Source organism: Fukomys damarensis, unplaced genomic scaffold (assembly GCF_012274545.1).
Source record: "Fukomys damarensis isolate Sample0158 unplaced genomic scaffold, DMR_v1.0_HiC HiC_scaffold_12, whole genome shotgun sequence".
Lineage (NCBI taxonomy): Eukaryota > Metazoa > Chordata > Mammalia > Rodentia > Bathyergidae > Fukomys > Fukomys damarensis.
Genome location: NW_022900924.1, coordinates 21,736,823 through 21,759,702, shown reverse-complemented (window position 1 = coordinate 21,759,702; position 22,880 = coordinate 21,736,823). Strand labels below are relative to the sequence as shown.

General features: G+C 57.0%; 1 protein-coding gene across 1 annotated transcript in view; it reads left to right on the top strand.

The window, feature by feature from the left end:
- The window catches only part of Tmem132d (transmembrane protein 132D), a 348,355-nt gene extending 337,559 nt beyond the window's left edge, over positions 1-10,796 (top strand). The window contains 4 exon segments of the mRNA XM_010604286.2: positions 530-803; positions 2,753-2,944; positions 5,826-6,855; positions 6,858-10,796. Coding sequence (XP_010602588.1) covers positions 530-803; positions 2,753-2,944; positions 5,826-6,855; positions 6,858-7,135 — 1,774 coding nt within the window. The 3' untranslated portion in view covers positions 7,136-10,796.
- Positions 10,797-22,880: the final 12,084 nt, after the last annotated feature.

The following is a 22,880-nucleotide window of genomic DNA, read 5'->3' as shown; positions in this document are numbered from 1 at the left end:
TGAGAATACAGGCCCACACCATGCAATGTCCCAGTCTAAAACCACAACCCGAAAGTGGCTGTCCAGTGACTGCCATTGATTGTCCACAGGGAGAAAGGCTCTAAGGATAGCCCACGCTGAGGAGGAGTGTCACCCAACGTGGACGCAGGGAGGAAGATGGGGACCCTGCTGCCACCTCCATCCGCTGGGTGGACAGGCCTCGGGCTGTGCGGCCGGACACCCTGGGCCTCGTCTGAGTCTGAACCGCGAGCTGCCGGGAGGTGTCATGGCCACCCCTCCGCCGGGGGGTTCCGCGTTCCTCTCGTCCCTCTGACCTGACTCCTCCACAGGCCGGCTCGGGACAGCGAGGAGGAGGACGACGAGGAGAGGCGGGGCCGCGGCTGCGCGCTGCAGTTCCAGCGCGCCTGTGCGGCCGGACACCCTGGGCCTCGTCTGAGTCTGAACCGCGAGCTGCCGGGAGGTGTCATGGCCACCCCTCCGCCGGGGGGTTCCGCGTTCCTCTCGTCCCTCTGACCTGACTCCTCCACAGGCCGGCTCGGGACAGCGAGGAGGAGGACGACGAGGAGAGGCGGGGCCGCGGCTGCGCGCTGCAGTTCCAGCGCGCCCTGGGGCGGGTCCTCACACAGTTTGTGGCCGAGGCGGCCGGGCCTGGGGGACAGCTGGCCCACCTGCTGGGCGCGGACTGGCAAGTGGACATCACAGAGCTGATCGGTGACTTCATGCAGGTGGAGGAGCCCAGGATTGCCAAGCTGCAGAGGGGACAAATCCTGACCGGGCAGGAGCTGGGCATGACCACCATCCAGGTAAGATGCGCACTGCCGCGGCCTGGCAGCCATGGAGCTGGCCACAGAGCCAGGTCCCTGCAGGTGTGACACCTGGCCTGCCCCCTCCCCGAGCCCCAGCTCTCAGCACCCTGGGAAATGAGCTCTGCATGTGCACTGTCCCCCTGACCTTCCCGCCCCGGCTTCTGTCCATGACACGGCCACCGCCTCACTGAAGGTGTTCTGGCTCGGGTGGACTGGGGGCAGCGCTGGCACTGTGAAGCAGCACCTTCCAGAGTGCAGTGCTGGGGGTGGGCTTGCCCTATTCTCCCATCCCAGTCCCCTTGGAGACAAAGGGCCATGGAGCCCTATCAGGGCTGGAGGAGGGTCCGACCAGGTGGCCGTGGGCTTCTGAACAGCTGTGCAGGACGGACCCTTCAGCTGGCCCTAGGTCTGATTGTGGGACGTCTGCAGCACGTCCCCCTGGGGAGTGGGCTGGCGTCCAGAGAGGGCTGCATTCACGGCGCAGGACATGGCCATCCCGGAGTCCGCAGGGACCAGTTCCCCCAGACACAGGCTCTGCGGGCGCTCGGCCTCCCGGCTGCACATGGCATTTCCATACGACCCTCCGTGTTTAAGGGCCTGGCTCTGCATCTTGAAGTGGACCTGTCGCTAGAGGAGGAACTGTACAGAGTGCAAACACCGCAGTGCTCAGAACAGAGGGACGGGCGGGGGAGACTCCAGCTGGATGACTTTGCTTCTGTCTGCATAACTCTTACACACCACACTGTAAGGTGTGACAGAACATAAAACCACACTACAGGGCAGTACAGTCAGGAGAACTGTGGTACAGCCCAAAATTCAGCCCCAAATTTCACAGGGGTTACGTTCTGAGAGCACCCACGAATTGTGAAAAGCCACAGATGTCAGGAAAATACCCATCAATACCTATTTGCATAGTTTAAACCTTTAACATACTATGTCTTCTGAGTTATGTAATTTAATATTGAATTAATAATGGCTCAGAAGGTGCAGGGCATTTGGCAGCATCTTCGCGATCTTAGAGCTTTACGACAGCAGCACGCAGTATAGCACCTCTTATGATCCGGGGTGCTGGGGCATCTGGGCGATGGGTAAGAGGGCAGCAGCCAATCAGTGGCATAGAGAACTAAATAACGCTCTCGGATTGGCTGCTGGCAAACCTCCCGCCAAAACAACAACTGCAGAAGATATTTGTGGTTTCCTCAGAGTTTCCGAAAACAATTATTGGGTTCTAAGGAAGTGTCCAGGGAGATGGATGGGGTAAAGCGGCCAGGGCCTCACAGAAGCACCTAGTGTGCCCGCACGTGCCCACTCCCCCAGGAGGCTGAAGCTCTCTTTCTATATAACATCTGGGTTTTTAACATTCAGACCATCGAATACGTTTGAAAACACTGCTTCCTTTGAGTTGGGACTCTGATCCCAGCGCTGAGCTTGTGCCCGGATATGCAGCAGGACAGCCTCCCTCGGGGGTGTGAGGTGTGCCAGGAGAAAGGAGGCAGGGATTTTAGCACCGGGGCAGGGGGTGCGAAGTGGGGTTCCTGACATAGCTGGGGTCACAGCTCCGTGCCTGCCAGAGGGCAGAAAGTGAGAGCCCAGCTCGGGAAAGGGGCAGATGAGATGGAGCATACACCAAGGAGGCTGCCTGTGAGAGAGAAACCGATGGACCCGCAGCGAGTGTCTCAAACCCACGTTTGGGGGATGTGGAGGCTTTTTCGTAACAAGTGATTTGAATAAAATGACTGATTGTGGGCATGCAAGGTACACAGAGTACACAAAGAAGGGTGCACAGCAAAAGAGACAGGAAGCCCGTTGCCGAGAGGGCAGGCAGAGCACGGGAGGAGCCCGAGGGGAGACCAGGGCCACGGCACTGCCTGTCCCGCCCTGAAAGCTGGCCGGAGAGGGCTGGGGACACAGGAGGCCTCTCTTGCCCTGTCGGTTCTGCCCTGCAGATCCTGTCCCCACTGTCAGATGCCATCCTGGCTGAGAAGACCATCACTGTGCTGGAAGAGAAGGTGACCATCACAGACCTGGGGGTCCAGCTGGTGACGGGACTGTCCCTCTCCCTACAGCTCAGTCCCGGGAGCAACAGGGCCATCTTTGCCACTGCGGTGGCCCAGGAGCTGCTGCAGAGGCCCAGACAGGTGAGGGCCAGGCCAGTCAGGCAGAGGCATGGGAGCTGGGAGGGTCTCACGGAGCGGCCAGGCCTGTCGCCTCCTGGCTGCAGTCTTGTGGGATGGTGCTGACTCCACAGTGCTTCAGGCCCACAGGGTGGGGAGAGCAGCGCTCCCGCCTGTCTGCCCTACAGCACATCCACATGGGCAGGGCTTCTGTCCACACAGTCCGGGTGGACACATTGGACCTTCCTTGGTTGTGGGAGGAGCCGGGTGGAGGCCTGGGGACCAGAAGGGGACAGAGGACGTTCACACACCGGTCACTGCTGTGCCCACAGGGTACCATAGCCTGGCCTGACGTCCATCATGATTTTGTGTCTTTGAAACAAGTGTGTGCTCTGTGTGTGTGTGTCTGTGTCACGTACCTTTGTGTTTGTGTGTAGCATGTTTCTTGTGCATCTGTGTGCATGGCTCCAGGCACGTGTGTGTCTTGTGTCCGTTCTGTGTTCCATGACAGTTGTTTGTGATGTGTGTGGCTGGGTGTATGTGCTCAGAGTGCACTGTGCTGCATGTACACGTTTGGTACGTGCAGTGTGGGTGTTGGTCACTGAGTGACTGAGAGGAGGCTCTGAGGGGAGAGCTCCACGCCCTCCTGCTGTGGACAGATGGGCGGTGCAGCTCCCCAGGGCACCCCAGGGTCCCTCGAGAGCCTTCCTCCCCCACCGTGCCCTTCCCAGCCCTTCTCATGAGGGAAGATCACCACCAGGGGGCGGTACTGAAGGAGTCACTGTGCGTCCTGTGTGGACAGTGACAGCTGAAGACCGCAGGGAGGACACGGCCGGCCGCACAGCTGCCAGCCTGGCACATGGCAGCTTAGTCTGACACCTGTCCTGTGGGCAGCTGGCTGTGCCCTGGCAACACGGGCCACTGCAGGGATCACAGGGCTGAGCAGGGGAGCCGGAAAAGCTGGCCGTGTCTGGGCTCTTCCAGGGATTCTGAGCAGCAGCTGATCCCAGCTGTGATGGACAGCAGAAGTATTTATTGGAGAAGAGGCCACCAGCCACACTTCAGGAGCCTGTCTCATTCTCTCAAAGGCTGGGAATAGCATGGAATCTGCTTCTGTCATGGTTAGGGGCCCTTGGGTTGGAAGAAAGAGAAAGTACAGGTGGGTGTGATGGTGCACACCTGTAACCTCAGAACTTGAGAGGCTGAAGCAGGAGGATCATGAGTCTGAGGCTGGCCTGGTCTACATAATGAGTCCAAGGCTAGCCTGAACTGCATAGGGAGACCCTATGTCACAAAACACTAAAACCAAACCAAAACAAAACAGAGAGGGGAGAGAGCATGAGCTTACACAGCAAGGATGCCCTGGGAGCTGGGATGGAGGAGTCGCAGACCCAGTGTAGGACCTGGCAGTCTCTACCCTGCCCAGTCCTGCCCACCCTGTGATTCGAGCTGGTCTTGTTTTCTCTCTTTCTGTGCACAAAGGCCATCCCCAAACATTTGCCTATACAAATATGGCTGACCCAAAAACGTTGTGAGCTTAATTTAAAATCTATCACAGTGAGACACACTGTGCTGAATCCCCCTCTCAGTCCTCCCCTCACTTGGACCACACTCACCCCATCATCCTGGCCACTTTCTGCAGCAGCTCTGGAATCCTCTTTTGGAAGTGTCTTTACCAAGTGTGAAGGAAAATCCAGTGACTGCTGCTGCCAAGCGCCATCTAGTGGAGAGGCAGCTTGTAAAGACAGTAGAGCTATCTCATCCACCTCATTCATCAGCTCTGCCACTGTAGGACTTCTGGCTCCTCCCCAAAACCAAAATGACTATGAAAGGTAAATTTTTGCATCGATTTAGGACGTCAAGATAGCCAGGACAATGAAACTAAAGAGACTCATGAAAGGACTCCAGAGCTGCTGCAGGAAGTGGTGAGGACTATGGGGTGGGTGTGTTCAAAGTGAGGAGGATTATTTTGAGGGGGATTCAGGGCAATTGTCCTTTACTATACATTTCTTCACATTTAAACATCGTAGTTTTCCATTGCACTGCATACTTGATCCATAGCCTGCGCCCCGCCCCCTCAACAGGCCCCAGCTCTCCCACCCTAAGGTCTTCCTGTGTCACCTTCCAAACCGGAAGAGAGGGAGCAGCAAGGATGGGCTCAGTTGTACTTGCTTCGGCAGCACATATACTAAAAGAGAGGATGGGCTCAGTGCCTCAGACGGAGGCTCTGGCGGCAGCCGCGTCTTGTACCCACTTGCTCTGGGGACAGGGTCACCTACCCCCAGGCTCTTGTCGTCCTGGGCATGGCAGGCAGCTCTGCAAGGGTGTTGTAGGAGACTGGAAGCAGCTGCCCATCACCATCTCGGGCACTGAGTCCCAGCTGTCTCCACCGCTGGGCTGTTCCTCAGGAAGTGTGTTAACAGAATGCCGGGAGTTGGAGGTGGGGTGCAGTGCACAGAGCCTGACTCGGCCACCAGGGGCCCCAGCTCCTCGCACGGTGGGCAGAGGCCACCCCCAGGTGCATCCAGACCTATTCCTGCCAGTTGGGCCAGGCCTGCAGCTCTTGTCTGGCTTAGGCCCCCTCCATGTTGTGAGAGGTGAGCGGAGTATTGGTGTTGGTACAGTGTAAACGGCGCTGTGAACATTTTCCACGTGACTGCGTAAGCCTCGCCAGCCTCCCCTGCGTGGTGACAGCCCATGCGGGTGCAGCAGGTCCTAGGCAGCCCTCGCTCTTCCCTTCACACCTGTGGTAGAGAGTGCCTTGGCGGAGGCCTTCCGGGTCCCTCGTGGCAGGCCAGTGTCGCTGTTCCCGGGCTCTGTCTGCTTGCCCACCCAGGACCTCCCACCTCCGTTCTGGCTGCTGAGAGATTCCCCTGCCGAGCTCACTGCCTTCTTCTCCCCATAGGAAGCAGCCATCAGCTGCTGGGTGCAGTTCAGCGATGGCTCTGTCACTCCCCTGGACATCTATGATGGGCAGGACTTCGCACTGGTGGCCACGTCCTTGGATGAGAAAGTGGTCTCTGTCCAGCAGGACCCACGGCTCCAGTGGCCAGTCCTCGCAGCCGAGACAGAGGGACAGGGCACGCTGGTGAAGGTGGAGATGGCCATCAGTGAGCCATGCCAGAAGTCCAAGCGCAAGAGCGTGCTGGCCGTGGGAACAGCCTCCGTCAGGGTCAAATTTGGCCAAAGTGACGCCAACCCCAACAACAGTGACATCCAGCGCACAGGGGAGGCCAGTCACCTGGAAAACAGCATGGGTGATGGGTCCACAAAGCTCCTGCCAGAATGGGGGTCCCCGGACAGTCGGCTCCAGAGCAGCTCTTCCTCTGTGGGCCTCAGGGAGGGCCGGGGCGGCTCCACACCAAGGCCGAGCTTCCCCAGGGGCCGGGGTCAGGGCCATGCGCAGGAGGACAGCAGCCCCCCGCACACTGTGGACCTCGCCGACCTCACCAGGGGTGATACGGACATGGAGGGCGGCAGCCTGGCCCAGGCACCCAAGGGCCTGAGTGACCTGGAGATCGGCATGTACGCGCTGCTGGGCGTCTTCTGCCTGGCCATCCTCGTCTTCCTCATCAACTGCGCCACCTTCGCCCTGAAGTTCAGGCGCAAGCAGGTGACGCTCGAGGGCCAGGAGGGCCTGAGCCGCGCACATGACTGGGTGGGGCTGAGCAACCGGACAGAGCTGCTGGATGCCCAGGCAGCCTTGAGCTCCTGCCCTGAGGAGCAGATCACGGCCATCGGCCGGGGCGAGGACCCAGAAGAGAGCAAGTACCTCCTGCTCGGCACAGGCGCCCCCGGCCCCAGTGGGCAGCTGCTCCCCCCCACGGAAGTTGCACCTGCAGACAGCGAGGGGCAGCGTGCTGAGCTGCCCACATCCCCTACCTCGAAAAGGAAAAGAGTGACCTTCACGACCTTCACCGCCATGGCACCAGGTACCATGTTCCAGCCAGCAGCGCCATCGTGCTGAGCCAGGAGGCTGACATCCAGTGGGCCTGCCAGGGCCGGGTGGCTGTGCGAGGAGGCGTAGGCCGGCACCTGCCATTCCCATTCACCTTTCAGCCTTTAACCCCGCACGTGTGGCCGCACCCCCAGAAGACGAGGCTTGCGCCAGCACCAAGGCCCCGTGTGGACGTGCACAGCAAGGTTGTTGAAATGCAGAACCAAATGAGCCTGTGTTGTGGCCTGGGGGAGAGTGGTCCCTCTCCGCCTTTGTAGAATCCACACACACAGCCCCCCTGTGTTCAGCTGAGTGTGCCCGCTAGGTGGTAGGAAGTGTGTCCCTGGGATTGGGAGCATGCCTGGGCACAGCTAGCTCCAGGAGACGGCGATTTCCCCAAGACAGGGCCAAACTGCCCAGGAGCAGACGCAGGACAGAGGGAACAAGTGGGCAGATGGCCACAGCCATGTGTATAGCCACACACCAAGGTCACACACTCACCCACACTCACGCGTGCACACACTCGCGGTTCTTCTGAGTGCCCGGGTGGCCTCTTCATAACTGAGGTCCCCAGCGGGCTGTGTGGTCTCATCAGGGTCAATGATCTGAGCTCTTCCGCACCTCAGCACCTCACCCTTCCAGAAGCTGTGGGCCCGGGTGGCCAGGGAGGGTGGCGTCCAGCATGCAGCCAGCCTCCTATCCAGGCTCCAGCCTGGCTCCAGTGACATCCCCCAGAAAGGAGCCAGGGGTCTTGGGGCTGAGCTGTGTCCGGATCCAACACAGGCCGTGAGCACTATCCAGCGCAGCTGCTCCTCTGCAAGGAAGAGGGCTGTCTGGTGATGGGTCTGTCCCTGTCCACTGCTCAGAGGTGGGGCAGGGCGCACAGGGCCTGTCCGGAAGTGGCCCGGATGGGGCTGTGCCCTGCAGGGTGGGAGGCCTGGTGCCCAGGGAGGCGGAGCAGAGCAGGCCCCACTGGTGGTCAGGGTGACCTGGGGCCCAGACCCTTCAGGGATGACCAGCCGGGCTGGGCTGGACAATCCTAGGCCCCTGCACAGGCCCAGCAGGACGGCAGAGTTGGCCTCTCGCTGGCCCTGGTGACTGGTGACTACCTTCTCCTCACCCGCTGCTCTTCCTGGCTCTGCCCACTTCCTTCTGCTTCCGCTCCACCCTGTCATTTTCTCTCTGTCCCATCTCCTCCTCCTGCTCCTATCATCCTCCCCTCTTCTCCTCTTCCTTCCTCCTCCTCCTCTCTCACTCCTTCTCTCTCCCTCCTGCTCACTGACCCCGTCCCCTAAGGACCACCGCAAGTCCCCGGCTCCCCCAGCTGTGGTGCTACAGGTGCTGAGACTTCGCCTGGGCCTCCTCACCCTCATGACTGCCCTCCTCTCTGTCTCCTCCTCTCCTTTGTCCAAGCGACATTCTTACCATTGACCACTGCCTGCTCAGGTCCGGGGGCAGAGACGTCCTGTGGACGGAAGTGTGATGTGTATTTATAAAGCGCCCACTGTACATGGATAAATGTGCGCTCCATGGCTGTGCTGTCTGGTGTCTCTGCTCCCAGCCCTCCCCACACTTGGCCTGGGCAATGGAGACGCAGCTCTCAGGTCCTGGCACAGCCCAGCCGTACCCTGACAGTGCATAGTGCGCTCTGCGCATCAAGGGAGGGGACACACGGGGATACAGTGCAAGGCGTGCTGAGCCCTCTTCTCCAGGGAGGGCCTGCAAGAGTTCCACATGCAAGAGTCCCACATCCCTCCTGAAAGACTGCTGAGGGGAGGAGAGCCGGGTGGGCAGCAGGGGTACTGTGCCTCCCCTGGGGTCCTTCAACCCAGGAAGCCCTGAGATGAAGCCATACAGGGCAGAGCTGGTGACGCCCAGCCACAGAGACACAGGGGCCCAGCCAGAAGTGACGATGGCAGGCACCTGTTCACTGCCTGGAGCAGCTGGGGCAGACCTGGCCCACACAGGCCTTACTCACTGTTGGGGGACAGCAACCAGCAGAGCCACTTTCTGGCAGCCCCCAGGTTCACAGATGACCACAGGGCAGGCTGCAGTGCAGTTAAAGACCAACATTCAAACATAAGTCCTCTGCACGAGACTCCCAGATCTTCCCAGGCATATGCATTTGGGGGGCAGCCCAACCCCGGGCGTGTTACAGGGGTCCCTCCCGCCATCCTCCCAGTCAGAAGGCCCTTTCCAGTTGTCCCCATGACCCTGCTGTTCACACAACAGGGGAATATTTCTCCTGTCTCCCCCCATGAGGACAACAAATCAGCAGGATGGGCGATCCTGTGACAGAGCCAGGAGCTTGCTGTCCGTGACGGAAGTGAGTCCTGCAGACACAGTAGCACTGTTTAAAGGGCACAGCCCAAGATGCCAGAAGGTGGCCTATGTGCAGAGCTCAAGGCGGCAGTGACATGAAGCCACAAGGGGCTGTGTTCCCACAGGGTCTCTGAGCATGAGCAGACATCTCTGTGCTTCCCTGGCTCCTGGCCTGTGAGCTCCTTTGCCCCCCTGTGGGCTCCGGGGTCCCCAGGGCCCACCTCAGTGCCCCAGTGAGGTTGCATCTGCTCACTGCCTCTCAGCCTGCAGGGACTTCACTGTGGCAGGACTGCAGACTGGGTGGTGTGAACAATGCACACTTGGTATTTCGCAGATTGTGGGCAAAATCTGAGATTGAGGCATTGGCGGAGATCCATTCTGGCCCCTCCCAGCCCGTGGTGTGCTCCTCCTGCTCCCTTGCCTTGTGCAGGTGTCACCCTGTGTCTGCCTGTCTCCACCTGGCATTCTCTCCCTGAGGGGTTGGGGACCAGGGCATTTTCCTGTGGACTTCTAGGACACAGCCCGGAATGCTGGCCTCTGTCTGAAAGTCCCAAAGCCCGCCGCACCCCGCATCACACCCACTTTGCAAAAGAGGAACAAAGCCCCATGTTTGTATCAGCTCCCCGAGCGGCCACACCAGCACCGCACATCCAGTGGTTGAGGGCAGCAGCTCTGGAGGCTGAGTCGTACCCCAGCATGGCAAGTTGGTCCCTTCTGAGGCTGGGAGGACGATGGGCACCCGCACCTCTCCCGGCCCCGGGGCTGTTGGCCGTGCTAGGGCTGGGTAACTTGTGGATGGTCACTACTTCTGCTGCATCGTCTCCTGGCCCCTGGGTGGCTCTTTGTCCACACTCTTCATTCTCTCTTAAGGGGCCCTGAGTGAGGGCCCCTCTACTACAAGACATCATCTCACCCTGGTTACCTCTGCAATGACCCTGCCTCCACATAAAGACAAATTCACAGGTACTCAGCATCAGGATGCCAACATTTTCTTCAGTAAAACACAGTTCTAACCATCTCAAAGAGCAGTACTTGGCAAGGAAGAAACCCTGTCTTGCTATTAATCTTTTCACTGCAGGTGACCTAAAAAAATAAGCGTCTCGGTCCAGTCTGTTTTCTTTATATACTGTGACAGAGCCATGCTTACGGGAGGCAGCAAATGACAAACCTTGTTTTGAGTGAATGAGTGGGGGTGGAGGTTTGTTTGGATGGACAGATGGATGGATGAATGGACAGACAGACAAATACCAATTTACAGAACATGGGTGACGTAGGCTCAGTCTTATACATTAAGGTGACCGTCTAATGGGAGCCAGGAGGTGGCTACTGCCAGAGGTTGATCGTAACAATTCTCACAGCTCTGCACTAGGGACTGGATGCTGGACTTTTGCTGAGTCCTGTAGGGAAACAATAGTCCAGATCACTTCTTTCCCTCAGAGACACAGGGAAGGTCTCCTCTCCTCCATAACCCTCGATGGTTTCTCATGAGGCCTCACCTCTGTGGACAAGGCCGGGTGTGACCAAGCCATCCTGTCCTTCTAGCTGAAGTCCCTAGTCAGAGTCCTGCCCACTGTCTCCTGCCCGGCCAGTACCTCCCACAGATACGGTTTACCCAGATGCTTCCTGCCCTGGAAGAGGGGGGAGCCCCGCTTCCTCCATAGACCTTGGGCCATAGGGTGTGCTGGGCACCAGAGACAGCACCCTTAGCACATTTTCTAGCTTGGCCTGTAGCTCGGTGGGGGCTCTGAACTGGTTCTGGGCCATAACAGAGCCCAGTGGTGACAGTGTCACTTCCGAGGAACACAGGTGAGTGCCCGTGTGAGCTGTGCATGTGTGACACGTGGTGGCATGAGGGGCCTGGATCCCTGTGTTGCCCCGGGAGGCAGCAGCCCTGGAGGGGACAAGGCTCGGCCCTCCACCAGCCGCTCCTTGTGTGCCTGGCCTTTGTGGTAATCACAGGCGCTGTGCTTTCCCAGGGGCTGTTTCCCAGGAGCAGGGCTACCTGGGGGGCGGGGCAGGGTCCTACCAGACTGCGTCGTGTTCCACATTGGTCTGTATCACCTGTGCCCAACGTGTGCCTGGCCAGCAGGAGCTAAGAAAGGCCATGCCCCAAGAAAGAGTGGGTCCCAAGGCCTAACTGTGGTTCCTAGTCTCTGCGTCAAGGCCCTGTTTCCTGTGCCTTGGCGGCAGAGATGCCTCGGCTGCTGCGTCTGGGGGAGCTGCCCGTTGACCCAGAGACCTTGGGTGCAAGTGCGAGGTCTGAGGGGCTGGGTGGACGCTCCCCGTCCCCGCCCTGGCCCTGTGTGCAGAGGGTCTCTGCCTGGGCACACTTGGGAAACAGCGGAGCCCACATCATCTATGGTCTGCCTGACACTTTGCCTGTGGCCCTGGCCAGTCACTGCTACTGGTTAGGATGCCCTGTCCTCCTCTGTGCCCAGAGAGCTGTCTTCCTGACCTCCACGGCAGACCCCAGCTGAGCCCCAAGGTTGAGTGTGTGCCCCCTTCAGCCTGCCAGGGCCTGGGTGGGCCAGGGAAGCCTTGTCACTTCACAGGCCCAGCACCCCATTCAGGGTGCTGAGGACCTTACAGGTCCCTGGGGACAGCTGCCACCCAGAAGCCTCCACCTGGTGTGGGTGCAGAAGGTGCTCCTGAGACTAGTGAAGGGCATCATCCTGCGCTGGGCCCAAGGACCCCAGAACTCCCACCAGGTGTCTCCTCCTGGCTTTCAGCCTGGCCTGCCCAGCCCCCACCCACCTTCGCCTCAGCTGTGGGGACACGGGCTCTCCTTAGTCCCTAGCCTCGGGCCAGAAGAGAGAGCCATGCCAAGGGACATAGGTTTGTCCCTCCCCATGGTCAGACAGAGGACCTGGACGAATGCCCTCCACTCCTCCCGTCCCAGTCATCATGGACAAGGAAACCTGACCCCACACCATCTGACTAAGCCAAAGAGCACCCTGAGCCCTTGCTCTTTCCGGTTCCCCTGCAGGAGCCGCCCTGCACCCTGGGCGGCCTTGCTGGACCCTTCTGCGGGTGCAGCTCCTGCCTGGCCCCTCAGGCCTGGCACCCTCTCTGCTCTGGGCCACACTCACCTCCGCAAGTCTCCCAGGCCAAGGCCGTCACCTTGCATTTACGGCAGGACACAGAGTCGCTGAGCCTGCAGGGCCCCTGGGGCGCTGAGCAGACACCCTAAGTGAGGAGCTGCCTGTGAAACCATTTTCTCCACAGATAAATAAACAAAATCTGAATCCTACCCGTTTGTAAAAGCCCCAGGGATATACAAAGCTCACTGTTGCTCCTTCAGGTGTTTGAAAGCAAATGTGGCTTAAAAATAACAAGGCTGAAGTCCTCTGAGTCCAGGGCCCAGAGCAGCCCCTCAGATGGTGTTTCAGGCAGTAGAGAAGCAGCTTTCTCTCCACAGAGGCAGAGCAGAGACTGAACCCATCAGGGAGGGTGAGTGGGGCAGGGTGGCACCCCTGACGAGGCCCTCGGGAGAGCGGCCATCCTGCACACTGGTGAAGTGTCTGCTAAACTAGCCATGAGCAGTTACTGCCTCCCTCACTTTACTGGGTTGGAGATCTGGGGGTGACTTAGCTGGGTGGCCTGGCAGGCGGTGGGCAGGCTGCAGTCGCCCCACGGCTTGACTGAGGCGGGAGCTGAGCTCCCTCACACTCCTGGAAAGCGAGCATTCAGGGGCAGCAGGGTCCCTGCAGGAGTCCTCCCAACATGGTGGCCAGCTTCCCCAGCATGAGACAAGATGAAAGAGGAAGCCACAGAACCTTCCAGGACCTTACTCTGGACTCTGGAAGTCACACTCCATGATCTCCAGCACCTTCTACTGGCTGCACAGATTGGTCAGTCCCATTTGAGGGGAGGCACACTAAGCCCCACATGTGAGGAGGTGGAGAACCACTGGGCGCCATCTTGATGGTGACCCCATAGCCTTCCCAGTAGGCCCTCTCCCAGTGGCCACCAAAATGGCTTTCACCAGGTGACAAGCTGGTGCCAAGCAGATGACTCAGGAAAGGAATAGTCTTTCCATGTCTTCCCACAAATCCAGAACTCAAGTTCTGTTGAACAGATTTGGATGGCACTGGCCCACTGACTGTATTCGCAGGATCAAGGATATCAGGGTTGCTCAGGCATTGCCTGTGTGCCCATTTCCACAGCCCTGAGGCTGAATGGCACCCTTCAGATCACAGGGTGGCAGCTGGAGGAGGGTGCTGAACCCGCAGACTTTCTTATTCCATAAGAAAGAGAAGCACAGCTCTGACAGCACCAGGCCCAGCCCCAGGCCTCTCACAGGGGGAAGACATGGCTGTGGGTATGGAGAGGGTGGCCTGGGGTGGGGCTCAGGTCTGCAGTGCCAGCCCTGCTGGCGACTGAGCTTCCAAAGTTTGAGGCCTTGTCACAAAATAAATAAGTAAATAAAAAGGAGGTGAGGATGTAGTTCAGTGTGGAGGCCCTGGGTTCGAGCCCCAGTACCACCAGAGGAGGAGGAGGGGAAAGGCCAGCTGCCTGCTGCTGGCTCTGCTTCTGGCACTTGATCAAAGGGATTATGGTTATGATTCAGAGGCTCAGTGAGTTGTGGGGACCCCGTTGCCACCTCTCAAAAGTAGGCTGGGTGTCACAACACCCTGGACTGCTCTGTTTCTTCCCACCCTTTGAGATGCTTCAAAGCATTTGAAGGCTTTGGAAACAACTTCCAATCTCTCTGCTGCCCTTCAAATGACAGAGACCAAAACACTGAGCACCCCAAGGTTCCCATTTGTTGATCCAGGCCTGACAGGCAAGTGGCCCGAGCTATGCATGTTGGAGTGCAGCCCTTGGCGAGGAGGTCCCAGGGGCACCAGGTTACTGGGAAGTCTGGTCCGATCTACAGGCTCCAAATTTCAGAAGACTTCTCAAAGTCACAGGGCTAGCAAGTCACAATCACTGGCTAGGGCCAAGCCAGCATCCAGCACTCCTTCCTGCAGCACCCCAGATTCCTTGGGGATCACCACACCCTACTTCTGACCAGGCAGATACTCATGGGCACCGATTCCCAGGAAGTGACCCCACTACAGAAAAGCTCACAATGCCTTCGTGCATTGGGAGCCACAGCTTGGACCACCCTTCAGTGCCCCATCTTGGGCTCCAAAGTCTGCTATCCTGGGTCCCCCACCCTCATTCTGAGAGGTCCCTGTGGCTTCTGGTAAAGTCCACCTCTATCCCCTGCTTATAATCAACATCTCCTCTGGCTCACCTGGCCTTCCTCAAATGTGCCTGGCCAGGAAAGCACAGGCCTGCTCTCCTGGGGTGACAGTCAGGCCCCTGCAGTCAGGGAACTTGACACCTGAGCTTGTGAAGAGGGCCCTCAGACAGTGTCAGCCGCTCCTCGGAACCAGCTGAAGAGGAGGCCTGGGCTGTGGGCCAGGAGAGCTCTGCTCACAGCCTGGGATGGGTTCCTTCCTCCTGGCATCCTCCTGGGTGACGTCCTCTCCCAGTCCACACCCTCGCAGCCTCGCGCTGTTAGCCTGGGAGGTGGCATTCTCTGGCAGGGCTGCCCCCTGCCTGGGAGGATGTTCAGCACTGCCCACCTCCACCCCAGCTACCGGCAGGTCTCCTCCCCTGGTGAAGGAAGGGGCCACGTGGAGCTCCTTGTCCAGCCCTCAGGGTGACGGGGAGAGGCCAGCAGAGCAGCGAGGGCCTGGCCTGGGCTGTGCACAGCGCTCTAACTCCCACTGCACCATGGGGATGCGTCCCCTTCTGGCATCATGTTCCCGGCTGTGGCTCAGGGTACCTCTGACAAAAAGGAGCCTCGTGGAGGAGGTTTGGGAAATGCAGAGCAAACTCTACCACAGCCCTGATGCACCATGCTGAAAGTTTGTCTGGGTCTCCCGGGGTCACAATTCAGGTCACCCCTGGAGGACACATTTAAGACACCACCACACAAAGGTGACACACCCATGTGCATGGCACGCTCATGTGGCAGACAGACATGTGCACCCCAGACAGACATCCCACCTCTGTGGGGACGTGTTCCAGACCCAGGGGACCCTGGGAAATGTCCCGTGTCCTCACCTCAGATATCACCTGTCAGTGTGGAGTTGGTGGCAGGCAGAAGTCTGTGGGCTCGGGGTCCACAGGTGCCAGGACCAGTGTTGGTGGCCACATTGCCCCTGAGGCACAGCAGCAGCATCTAAGGGCTAGACGCGGCCTGAGGTTCTAACCCACACTCTGCACCTCCTGGCCCCAAGGCCCCACTGGTCTCACCTCCCACCCCTGCCAGGCACTGGGGACACACGGAGAAACTGCATGCAGCTCAGGGAGGGGCAGAGACAGCACAGCCACTGCCCATACCCAACACGGGCATCGCTGCTGTTAACGCTGCCAGGCTGCTCTTGGAGGCCAAGGGAGGTGTTGCCTTGGTGACAGTGTCACCAGTGGGCCCTCAGATCCACTCAGGTGTTGGACAGGGAGCTGCAGGAAACACAGGCTACCAGTCCTGCCCTGACGTTCTGCATGGACACAGCTGGGCAGAGCCCAGGGGTTCGGCACTGGGACAGAGCCAGGTTGGGAAGTGGCTGCATTATCTTCCACTTCCCCTCCTGCCTGTCCCTGGTCTTCTCAGCACCCCCAGGGCCCACCCCAGCCTCTGACCAAGTTAGGACTCAGCATCACTCCCTCCCTGTCTGGATCAGAAGCTCTCCCTCCTACGCCCAGCTTGCCTGGGGTGCAGTTGGGCTCCCGAGGTCACAGCCAGACTGGTCTCTTCCTGTGCCAAGTTCTGCAGTCTGAAACACTGGCCTTGGTCCGCCACTAAGTGACCGCCAGAGCATCCGTATGCCCAGCCAAGACCAGGCCTGCCTGCCAGCAATGCACAGCTTTGAGAGCTAAGTGGGTAGTTATCAGTTCAATGTGCTGGATCTCGGCTTTGCTTGTTACACAGCAACAGCAACGGTTAACAGCTAACTGATACACCCAAGAGGGGCCATTCTGGTTCTCTCATCCCACAGAATCAATGCAGCTGCCTATTAGTGCATCCAGTCCTGTAAAGTCTGTGTTAGTGTCCTGAGGTCTCCTCTGAGCCAAAACTGTTCCCCAGAACCCTAAAAACACCCAAGTAGCAGGAGGTGAGACTTTGCCATCATCATCATCACCACGGAAACATCTAACCCTGGTGGCACTGTGGTCTCTGGGGTGGGGGGAGGCTGAGCCGCCAGAACCTCCAAAGCAGCGGTCAACTCAGTCTGGGTGTTAGCTCAGCACCTACCCTATGTGGACCTTCATGACGTGATGCTGCCCAGCATGAGTTGTCCATACAGCGGCCGCTCAGGTGCAGCCCAAGGAGTAGTAGTGTGAGGTTCACACAGGAAGGAATGCAGAGACCACACACAGTGTGGGACACTTAATCAAACCTGTGTGGTGGAAACACTAAGTCAGTCCTGTCCTCCTCCATCGAAATCCATCTGCCAGAATGACGCATAGAAATTAGTGGCTCTGTCGGGCTCTGGAAAGCAGAGACCCTAGGATGTGTATAAATGGCACGTGTGAGTCTTCCGGGCTTTTTCACCCCATCCAGAGGCTGGAGAGCCCCAGGCGGTGTCTCGTGATGTGGAGGTGGAGCTCCACTGCCTGAGCTCAGGCCGGTCCTGCCCTGCTGCCTGTAAGCTCTTAAGTACATTGTTAAAACAGAAGGGCCTGGCCTTCAGCCAGTAGAGTTTCCGGGGAGATGGATGCATGGGTTCATGCATCAGGAAGGCGGAAGAGCCTGGCAGACTGTGTGCGTGTTGGTGTGACCACTTTCCACCAGTGCGGACAGCCAAGCAGTGGCCGCAGACCCCCCCTTTCCTCTGGCCCACGCCCCAAGACACCTGGTAATCATCACCACCTCACAGCCCTGGTACAGCATGCAGTGTAAAAGGGGTAAACAGTGCCACTCGAGAGCAGAAGAAAGGGCAGCCTTTTCCCCAGGTCCTCAGTGCAGATGTCCGAGTTCACCAGCCCTCCACCACTGACCCCCACCGAGCGGTGGGGCCTCCTCTTCCTGCCTCTCCCGTGGGCAGTGGTGAGCACTGCTTCGTGCTCTGCCAGGACAGCAGGGGTCGGGGCTGGGACACCCTTCTGAAAGGACACAGCCACTCTAGCACACAAGCCATGGGAGAAGCAAGCCTGGGATCTTAGCATTTATGTTCATTGTTTTACTCTTCTGAAGAATCAGAGCATCTTCAATATTTATGTGAAACCTCCAGATATGCAACATTTTGGTAGCTATTACTGAGCAGAGCATGTTAGAATCCTAGGAAATAGAGAATGAAGGCAGCTATCCTCCTCCAGGACGGCAGACTGAAACGATGCAGGACAAAACTGATGGGGCACTTGAAGGCATGATGTGACAACGAGAAGGCAGGCACAAGATGCACAGTGTGTGAGTGCGTTTGTGTGGAGGACAACGACAGACAGAAATACTGCAGAGGGACAGGAGGCAGAGCAGGAGCCAGAGTGGAGGGTGGTGGTGGGGTGGCCCCCAGGGGGCGCTGGGAGGTCAGCGTCCTGGCCAGGGTGATGATTTCAGGGAGGTGTAGATAGAAAAGCTTTTAGGTTTGTGCATCTGCTTTCCTTGGATTCTACCTCCATGTATACGAGAGTAATAATGACAGAAACTATAAACCACTCTATGTTGGGGTAGAAGACCATTTAGTGAGTGCACAGGGGACCCTGAGCACTGGCCAAGGGCAGTCCTCATGTTTCCTTCTCACACACACCCACTGCAATCCCCGTTCTGCACATGAGAAAACAGAGTGGACCGTGGGAATGCACCGTCCTAGGCTCAGAAGCAGCTAATACAGTTTAGACCTACAAGGTCCCCGAGAGCTGCAGGTGCTGAGGCAGGGCTTCTGGAAGGCGAGGACCAGGACCACCACTCATTCACAGACTGGCACAGCTGGATGACCTGGATGGAAGAGGCAGTCATGGGGACGTGGCCTGGGAGGACGCATCTCTCTCCCAGCCCCTCCCAGTGCTCTCTGCTTCCTGGCTGCCCCAAGGTGAGCATCTGGCCTTGGCCCAGGCCCTTCCTCCAATCTTCTTCTGCCTGGAGCCAGCTGACTTCCACCTCTAAACACAGGAGCCAAGTCAGTTCCTCCTCCTTAAACCTGTGAGTCAGGTCATTTTATCCCAGCAACAAGAAGTCAACTAAGACACCACATGTGCTGGTTAGCTCCAGAGCACGATGCCACACCACGGACACAGGCCCACATACACTCGAGGGCACACGCCCAGTGTACACCTGCCTGTGTCTACTGCAGGTAGGACTCTGCAGAACATCTTCATTTTCTTTCTGTCGCCAAGGATTCAGCTGTTCTACTGCGGCTACAATATCTCAGAACTGGGTTGAGATCTCCTTAGCAGAAGACTGCACATTTTCTGACACTCTCATCTGCATGTTAAGTGTCCTCTATGAGAAATTATCACTATGTACTGAGCTTCTCCATCTGCCCGGGGGCCTGGGCTGGTGATACTGCACTTAGGACACAAAGCTCAGCCCAGAACTCACTGAACCTGGTCATTACTGCAATCAGGTGAGGAGGGGAGGAGAGGAGACATGGGGAGGAGGAGGAGGGAAGGAGGAAGAGGAAGAGGAGGACAAGGAGCGGGGGAGGAGGAGAAGGAAGAGAAAGAAGAGAAGGACGAGAAGGAGGAGGAGGAAGAGACGGGCTCTGTCTGTGCCGATCAGAGAACATGCCAAGCTCTCGGATGCAAACCGGATCATTCCCTTACTCTGAAGAGCAAATATTTGGGGTGAAGACGACTTGAAAAACGCTGGCTTCCAGATTTCCAAATATACCAACTTGGGGTGAACTCAGCCAGGATGGAGAAGCTGAATCTGGGGAAGGTCGCAAGGTACAGGTAAGTAGACCATGAAGGACAGAGGCTAAGGTTTGGCTTAAACACTAAGTTTTAAATAGTATATTTTAGTAATAAATTAAAAAATTTCAAAAGCATGTTATGCATGACTCTTATACAGACTGCCGATCTTCCCATAAACACCAAGGACGGAGTTCAGGAAAAGGGGAAAGGGATTGGTCGGCTCGGCATTCCCCGAGGGAAGCACTGCAAGGTGCTCCCCTGCTCGTGACTACAGGGAGCCCCACATAGGGCACCCTTGCCTCTCACCCCACGCCCTGTTACTATGGCAGCTGTGAAGCGGCTGTGCTCTACCCACAACACCTTTCCTGGTTTCAAAAGAGACTTCTCCTGGGCAGTGTCTCCTAAGTCACACCTACCATTTTTGGCAACACTGCAGATGTTTTTCTTGTTGTCCACAGATTATTCAAAAGTGGAAAAACCAAACCTTGCATAGAAATGCACTGAACTATTTGATGAGATCTTTGAACAGAAGGAACCCAAAATGCCACAAGGCTTGAGACGGACCCGGCCCTGCAGGCCTAGCCAGGACTTACCCAGAGAAAGCAGGTTATTGCCAAATGCAGTGAGCAGCTCCTGTACCGTGTTCCGAATGAATGCGGCACCCGCCTGCCCTGCTGTGTTAATGACCCGAGGCCACAGAGTGGCAACACAGTGGAAAAAGGAAAGCGGGCTGCCCTCATCCTTTACTGGAGCCCTAGGAAAGAGGTCAGGGGCTCAGAGACTCAGGGGCTGGGGATAAATGCGTTGGAGAGGACCAGGAACACAGGAAAGGAAGACAGGACTCTGTCCCTGCTGCCGGCGTGGTCTCCTACAGCCTGGCTTCCTGCCCATCTTGTCCAAGAGTCAGAATTCCCAGGGATGAGTGCAGATTGCCCAGACCAAGCTGTGCATGCATACCAAGATGCACAAGACACACAATCTCCTGCCTTTACCCCCACGTCAGAGCGCACACTGCCAGGGCTGCCTGAAAAGACCACTGGTGATGGATCATCCAAAAATGGCCAAGGTCCCCCACGGAGGGAATCAAGTCTGTTCAGTGACCTCCCCTTGGCCAGCACCAGACCCAACCTGTCTGCTGCTGTTTGGTGAAGGTCACAGCAGAACTCAGACCTGGGGGAGTGGTGATTTCCCCTCTTCCCTCCTCTCCTCTTCCTTCCTCATTCCTGGGTGCAAAGAATGGCTGAAATCAAACTCAGCCCTTAAGAGTGCACATTGCTTCCCAGGATGGGGCAGTTCACAGTGGCACCTACCAACCCAGCCGGCTGTCCCCTCTGATGTGAGTCACCTCGTGCTTGTTGTGAGAAGAGGACCCAGGAACGCGCATCTGTGTTACTCACTTACTTAGTTACAATATTTGAGGCTACTCCATTAAACTTGCTTAGAACATCCTGTTGCTTTCTCCTCTGCAAGTGTCTGTTTCAGGCAGATAATGTGACACACAGAAGGTAAAAAGTTTCCTGTTGAAGGGACTAGAAATTTAACTGATTTATAGCTTGAAGTTAGTTAGTTTTTTGTTTTTTTTTTTTTTCTCTCCCTTCTCCCCTGGAAGGAGCCAAACAGCTCACAGCGTTTCATAGTGAACACATCACTAAGCGGCCAAGGCAATTAAGCTATTGAAAGAGACACTGCTGGTCGTGCTGGGGAGGAGCAGGTCCAACTGAAGCCAGCTTTCTCACAACCAGAACGCTAAGCAGGAAGTACAAGCATCCGTGCTGTAACTTTCAGCAGCCTGAGAGATGAAGTCTTTACATCCTGGGCATAATTGTTCTCGGTCTAAGGAAATGGCCAGAACAGGGCTGTCATCACCAGGGGCATCCCTGTTTTTGTAGTTAATAAATTTATGTCTCGGCCGGGTGTGGTGGCACATGCCTGTAATCCCAGCACTCAGGAGGCTGAGGCAGGAGGATTGTTGTGAGTTCGAGACCAGCCTGGGCTACATAGTGAGTTCCAGGTCAGCCTCAACTATATAGTGAGACCCTGTCTCAAAAAATAATAATAATAATAAAATAAATAAATAAATAAATTTATCTCTCGCTGTATCTCTGAGACACCAGGCAGGGAGGATATTAAGAAAGTAGCCATTGCTGAATCCAGTTGAATTAATATCCAGAGCCCCCAGGTGACAGTGGGAAACAGACCCAGATGAAACCAAAGAGCCCACTCAGACAAGGTGAAATATCAGGATGTAGCAGCTCCCAGCCAGGGCCTTCCACATAACACACTGGCTCCCAAATTACCAACACATGAGCATACAGGCAGGGACAGCAAGGCAAGTGAGGAGCCCTGTGTACTTTCGTTTTTAGTCCTCCAGCTTTCTGGGGGTCAAGTCCTGTGTTCATGCTGTGCAGGTAGCATGGTTCCTACCGCCCGGCTCTGATCGCTCCACGTTGCCTGGGTGGTTTCGTGGTTTGAACCCGATCTGTGCCCTGGGAAGACCAGACAGAGGTGTAGAAGTTTGCTGCTGTTTTGCTGCTGGCAGCCACCCCGCCTTTTCCTGATTCCACACCCCAAATCTGCCCTGGGGAGTGAGCCTTGGTCTGGCGAGGTGCCAAGCGGGGTGCTCCATCTCTTCTGCCCTAGGGGGGCCCCAGTTGGTGCCCTGGGGACCCGGCCAAGGTTCTGGCAGTCACCATTCCCTGGCCCACTGCTGCAGTCTTTCTTGTCCATTGCAGCCTAGTTTTTCAGTCCACTTTTCTATTTCATTAGATGCTCTATCACCCTGTAATAAAATACATCCCTCTTGATTGGTTAAATAAATTTCTGATACTGGCAACCAAAAAGCATTGGATGAACCCCAAAAGATGAGCCCCCCATCTTCCAGAAACAACATAGGCAGTCCATGGGTGACAGCAACAAGACACGCCCCCAGCCCAAGGGTGGCTGCTGTCTCATCCCTCAGCGGGAAGAGGACCCCAGGGCCGGGAGACTCCCACTGCAGCCGAGGAAGTCGGCCGGAAGTAGATTACTCACCATGGCAAGTGCGAGCCTCCAAAACAGGGCAGCCTCAGCCTGAATGGGGTTTGGGAAAACTAATATTTACCCAGAACTGAGCAGGAAAGCAGTGGCTTCCACTCAACGTTTTCCCTGCACATGCCTGTTCATGATCATGGATGAGCGGGTAGAGAAAGTGCAGCAAAGCTGCCTGTGGGCTACTGGCCAGCGTACAAATAACGAAACTAGGTCACCTGCAGGAAAGTGGGAGGAACTGGAGAGCGATGTCAGGTGAAATAAATCAGGCTCAGGAAGACGAGCACTGAATGTTTTCCCTCAGGTGTGGGATGAAAAACAAAAGGTGAGGGAAAGTAGAAGCAATTGTTGTCAGGGACGTGGGAAGTGGGGATGGAGGGCAGGCGACAGGGAGGTGGACGTGACCCAAACGCATCCTGTGGACGCATTAAAGTGCTGCCACGGGGCCCAGCACTTTCTCAAATTAATATGCACTAATAAAAAACAAAAGCATCAGGAAACGTAGTTCTGGAGGGGTGGGAGAGCCCTCAGCCCAGCCCTCTGCCCCATTGCTCTGTCTCCCCTCTTCCTGGAAGGAGGCTGAGCCACTGGGCTCGGGCCCAATTTAAATCCCAGATGATTTATTTCTAGATAGATCCTTAACTATGAGCCAAGATTCAATTTCAGGTAAGAGCACATTATGAGGTTCCAGGAGGACATGACTTTTGGGGGTACAGCATTCACCCACCTCACATGGACGGTATTGAAGGGAGGTAGGAGAAAAGTTCTCTGCAAGGCTGAAGCAGGAGGATCGCACATTTGAGCCCTGCCTCGACAATACAGCGA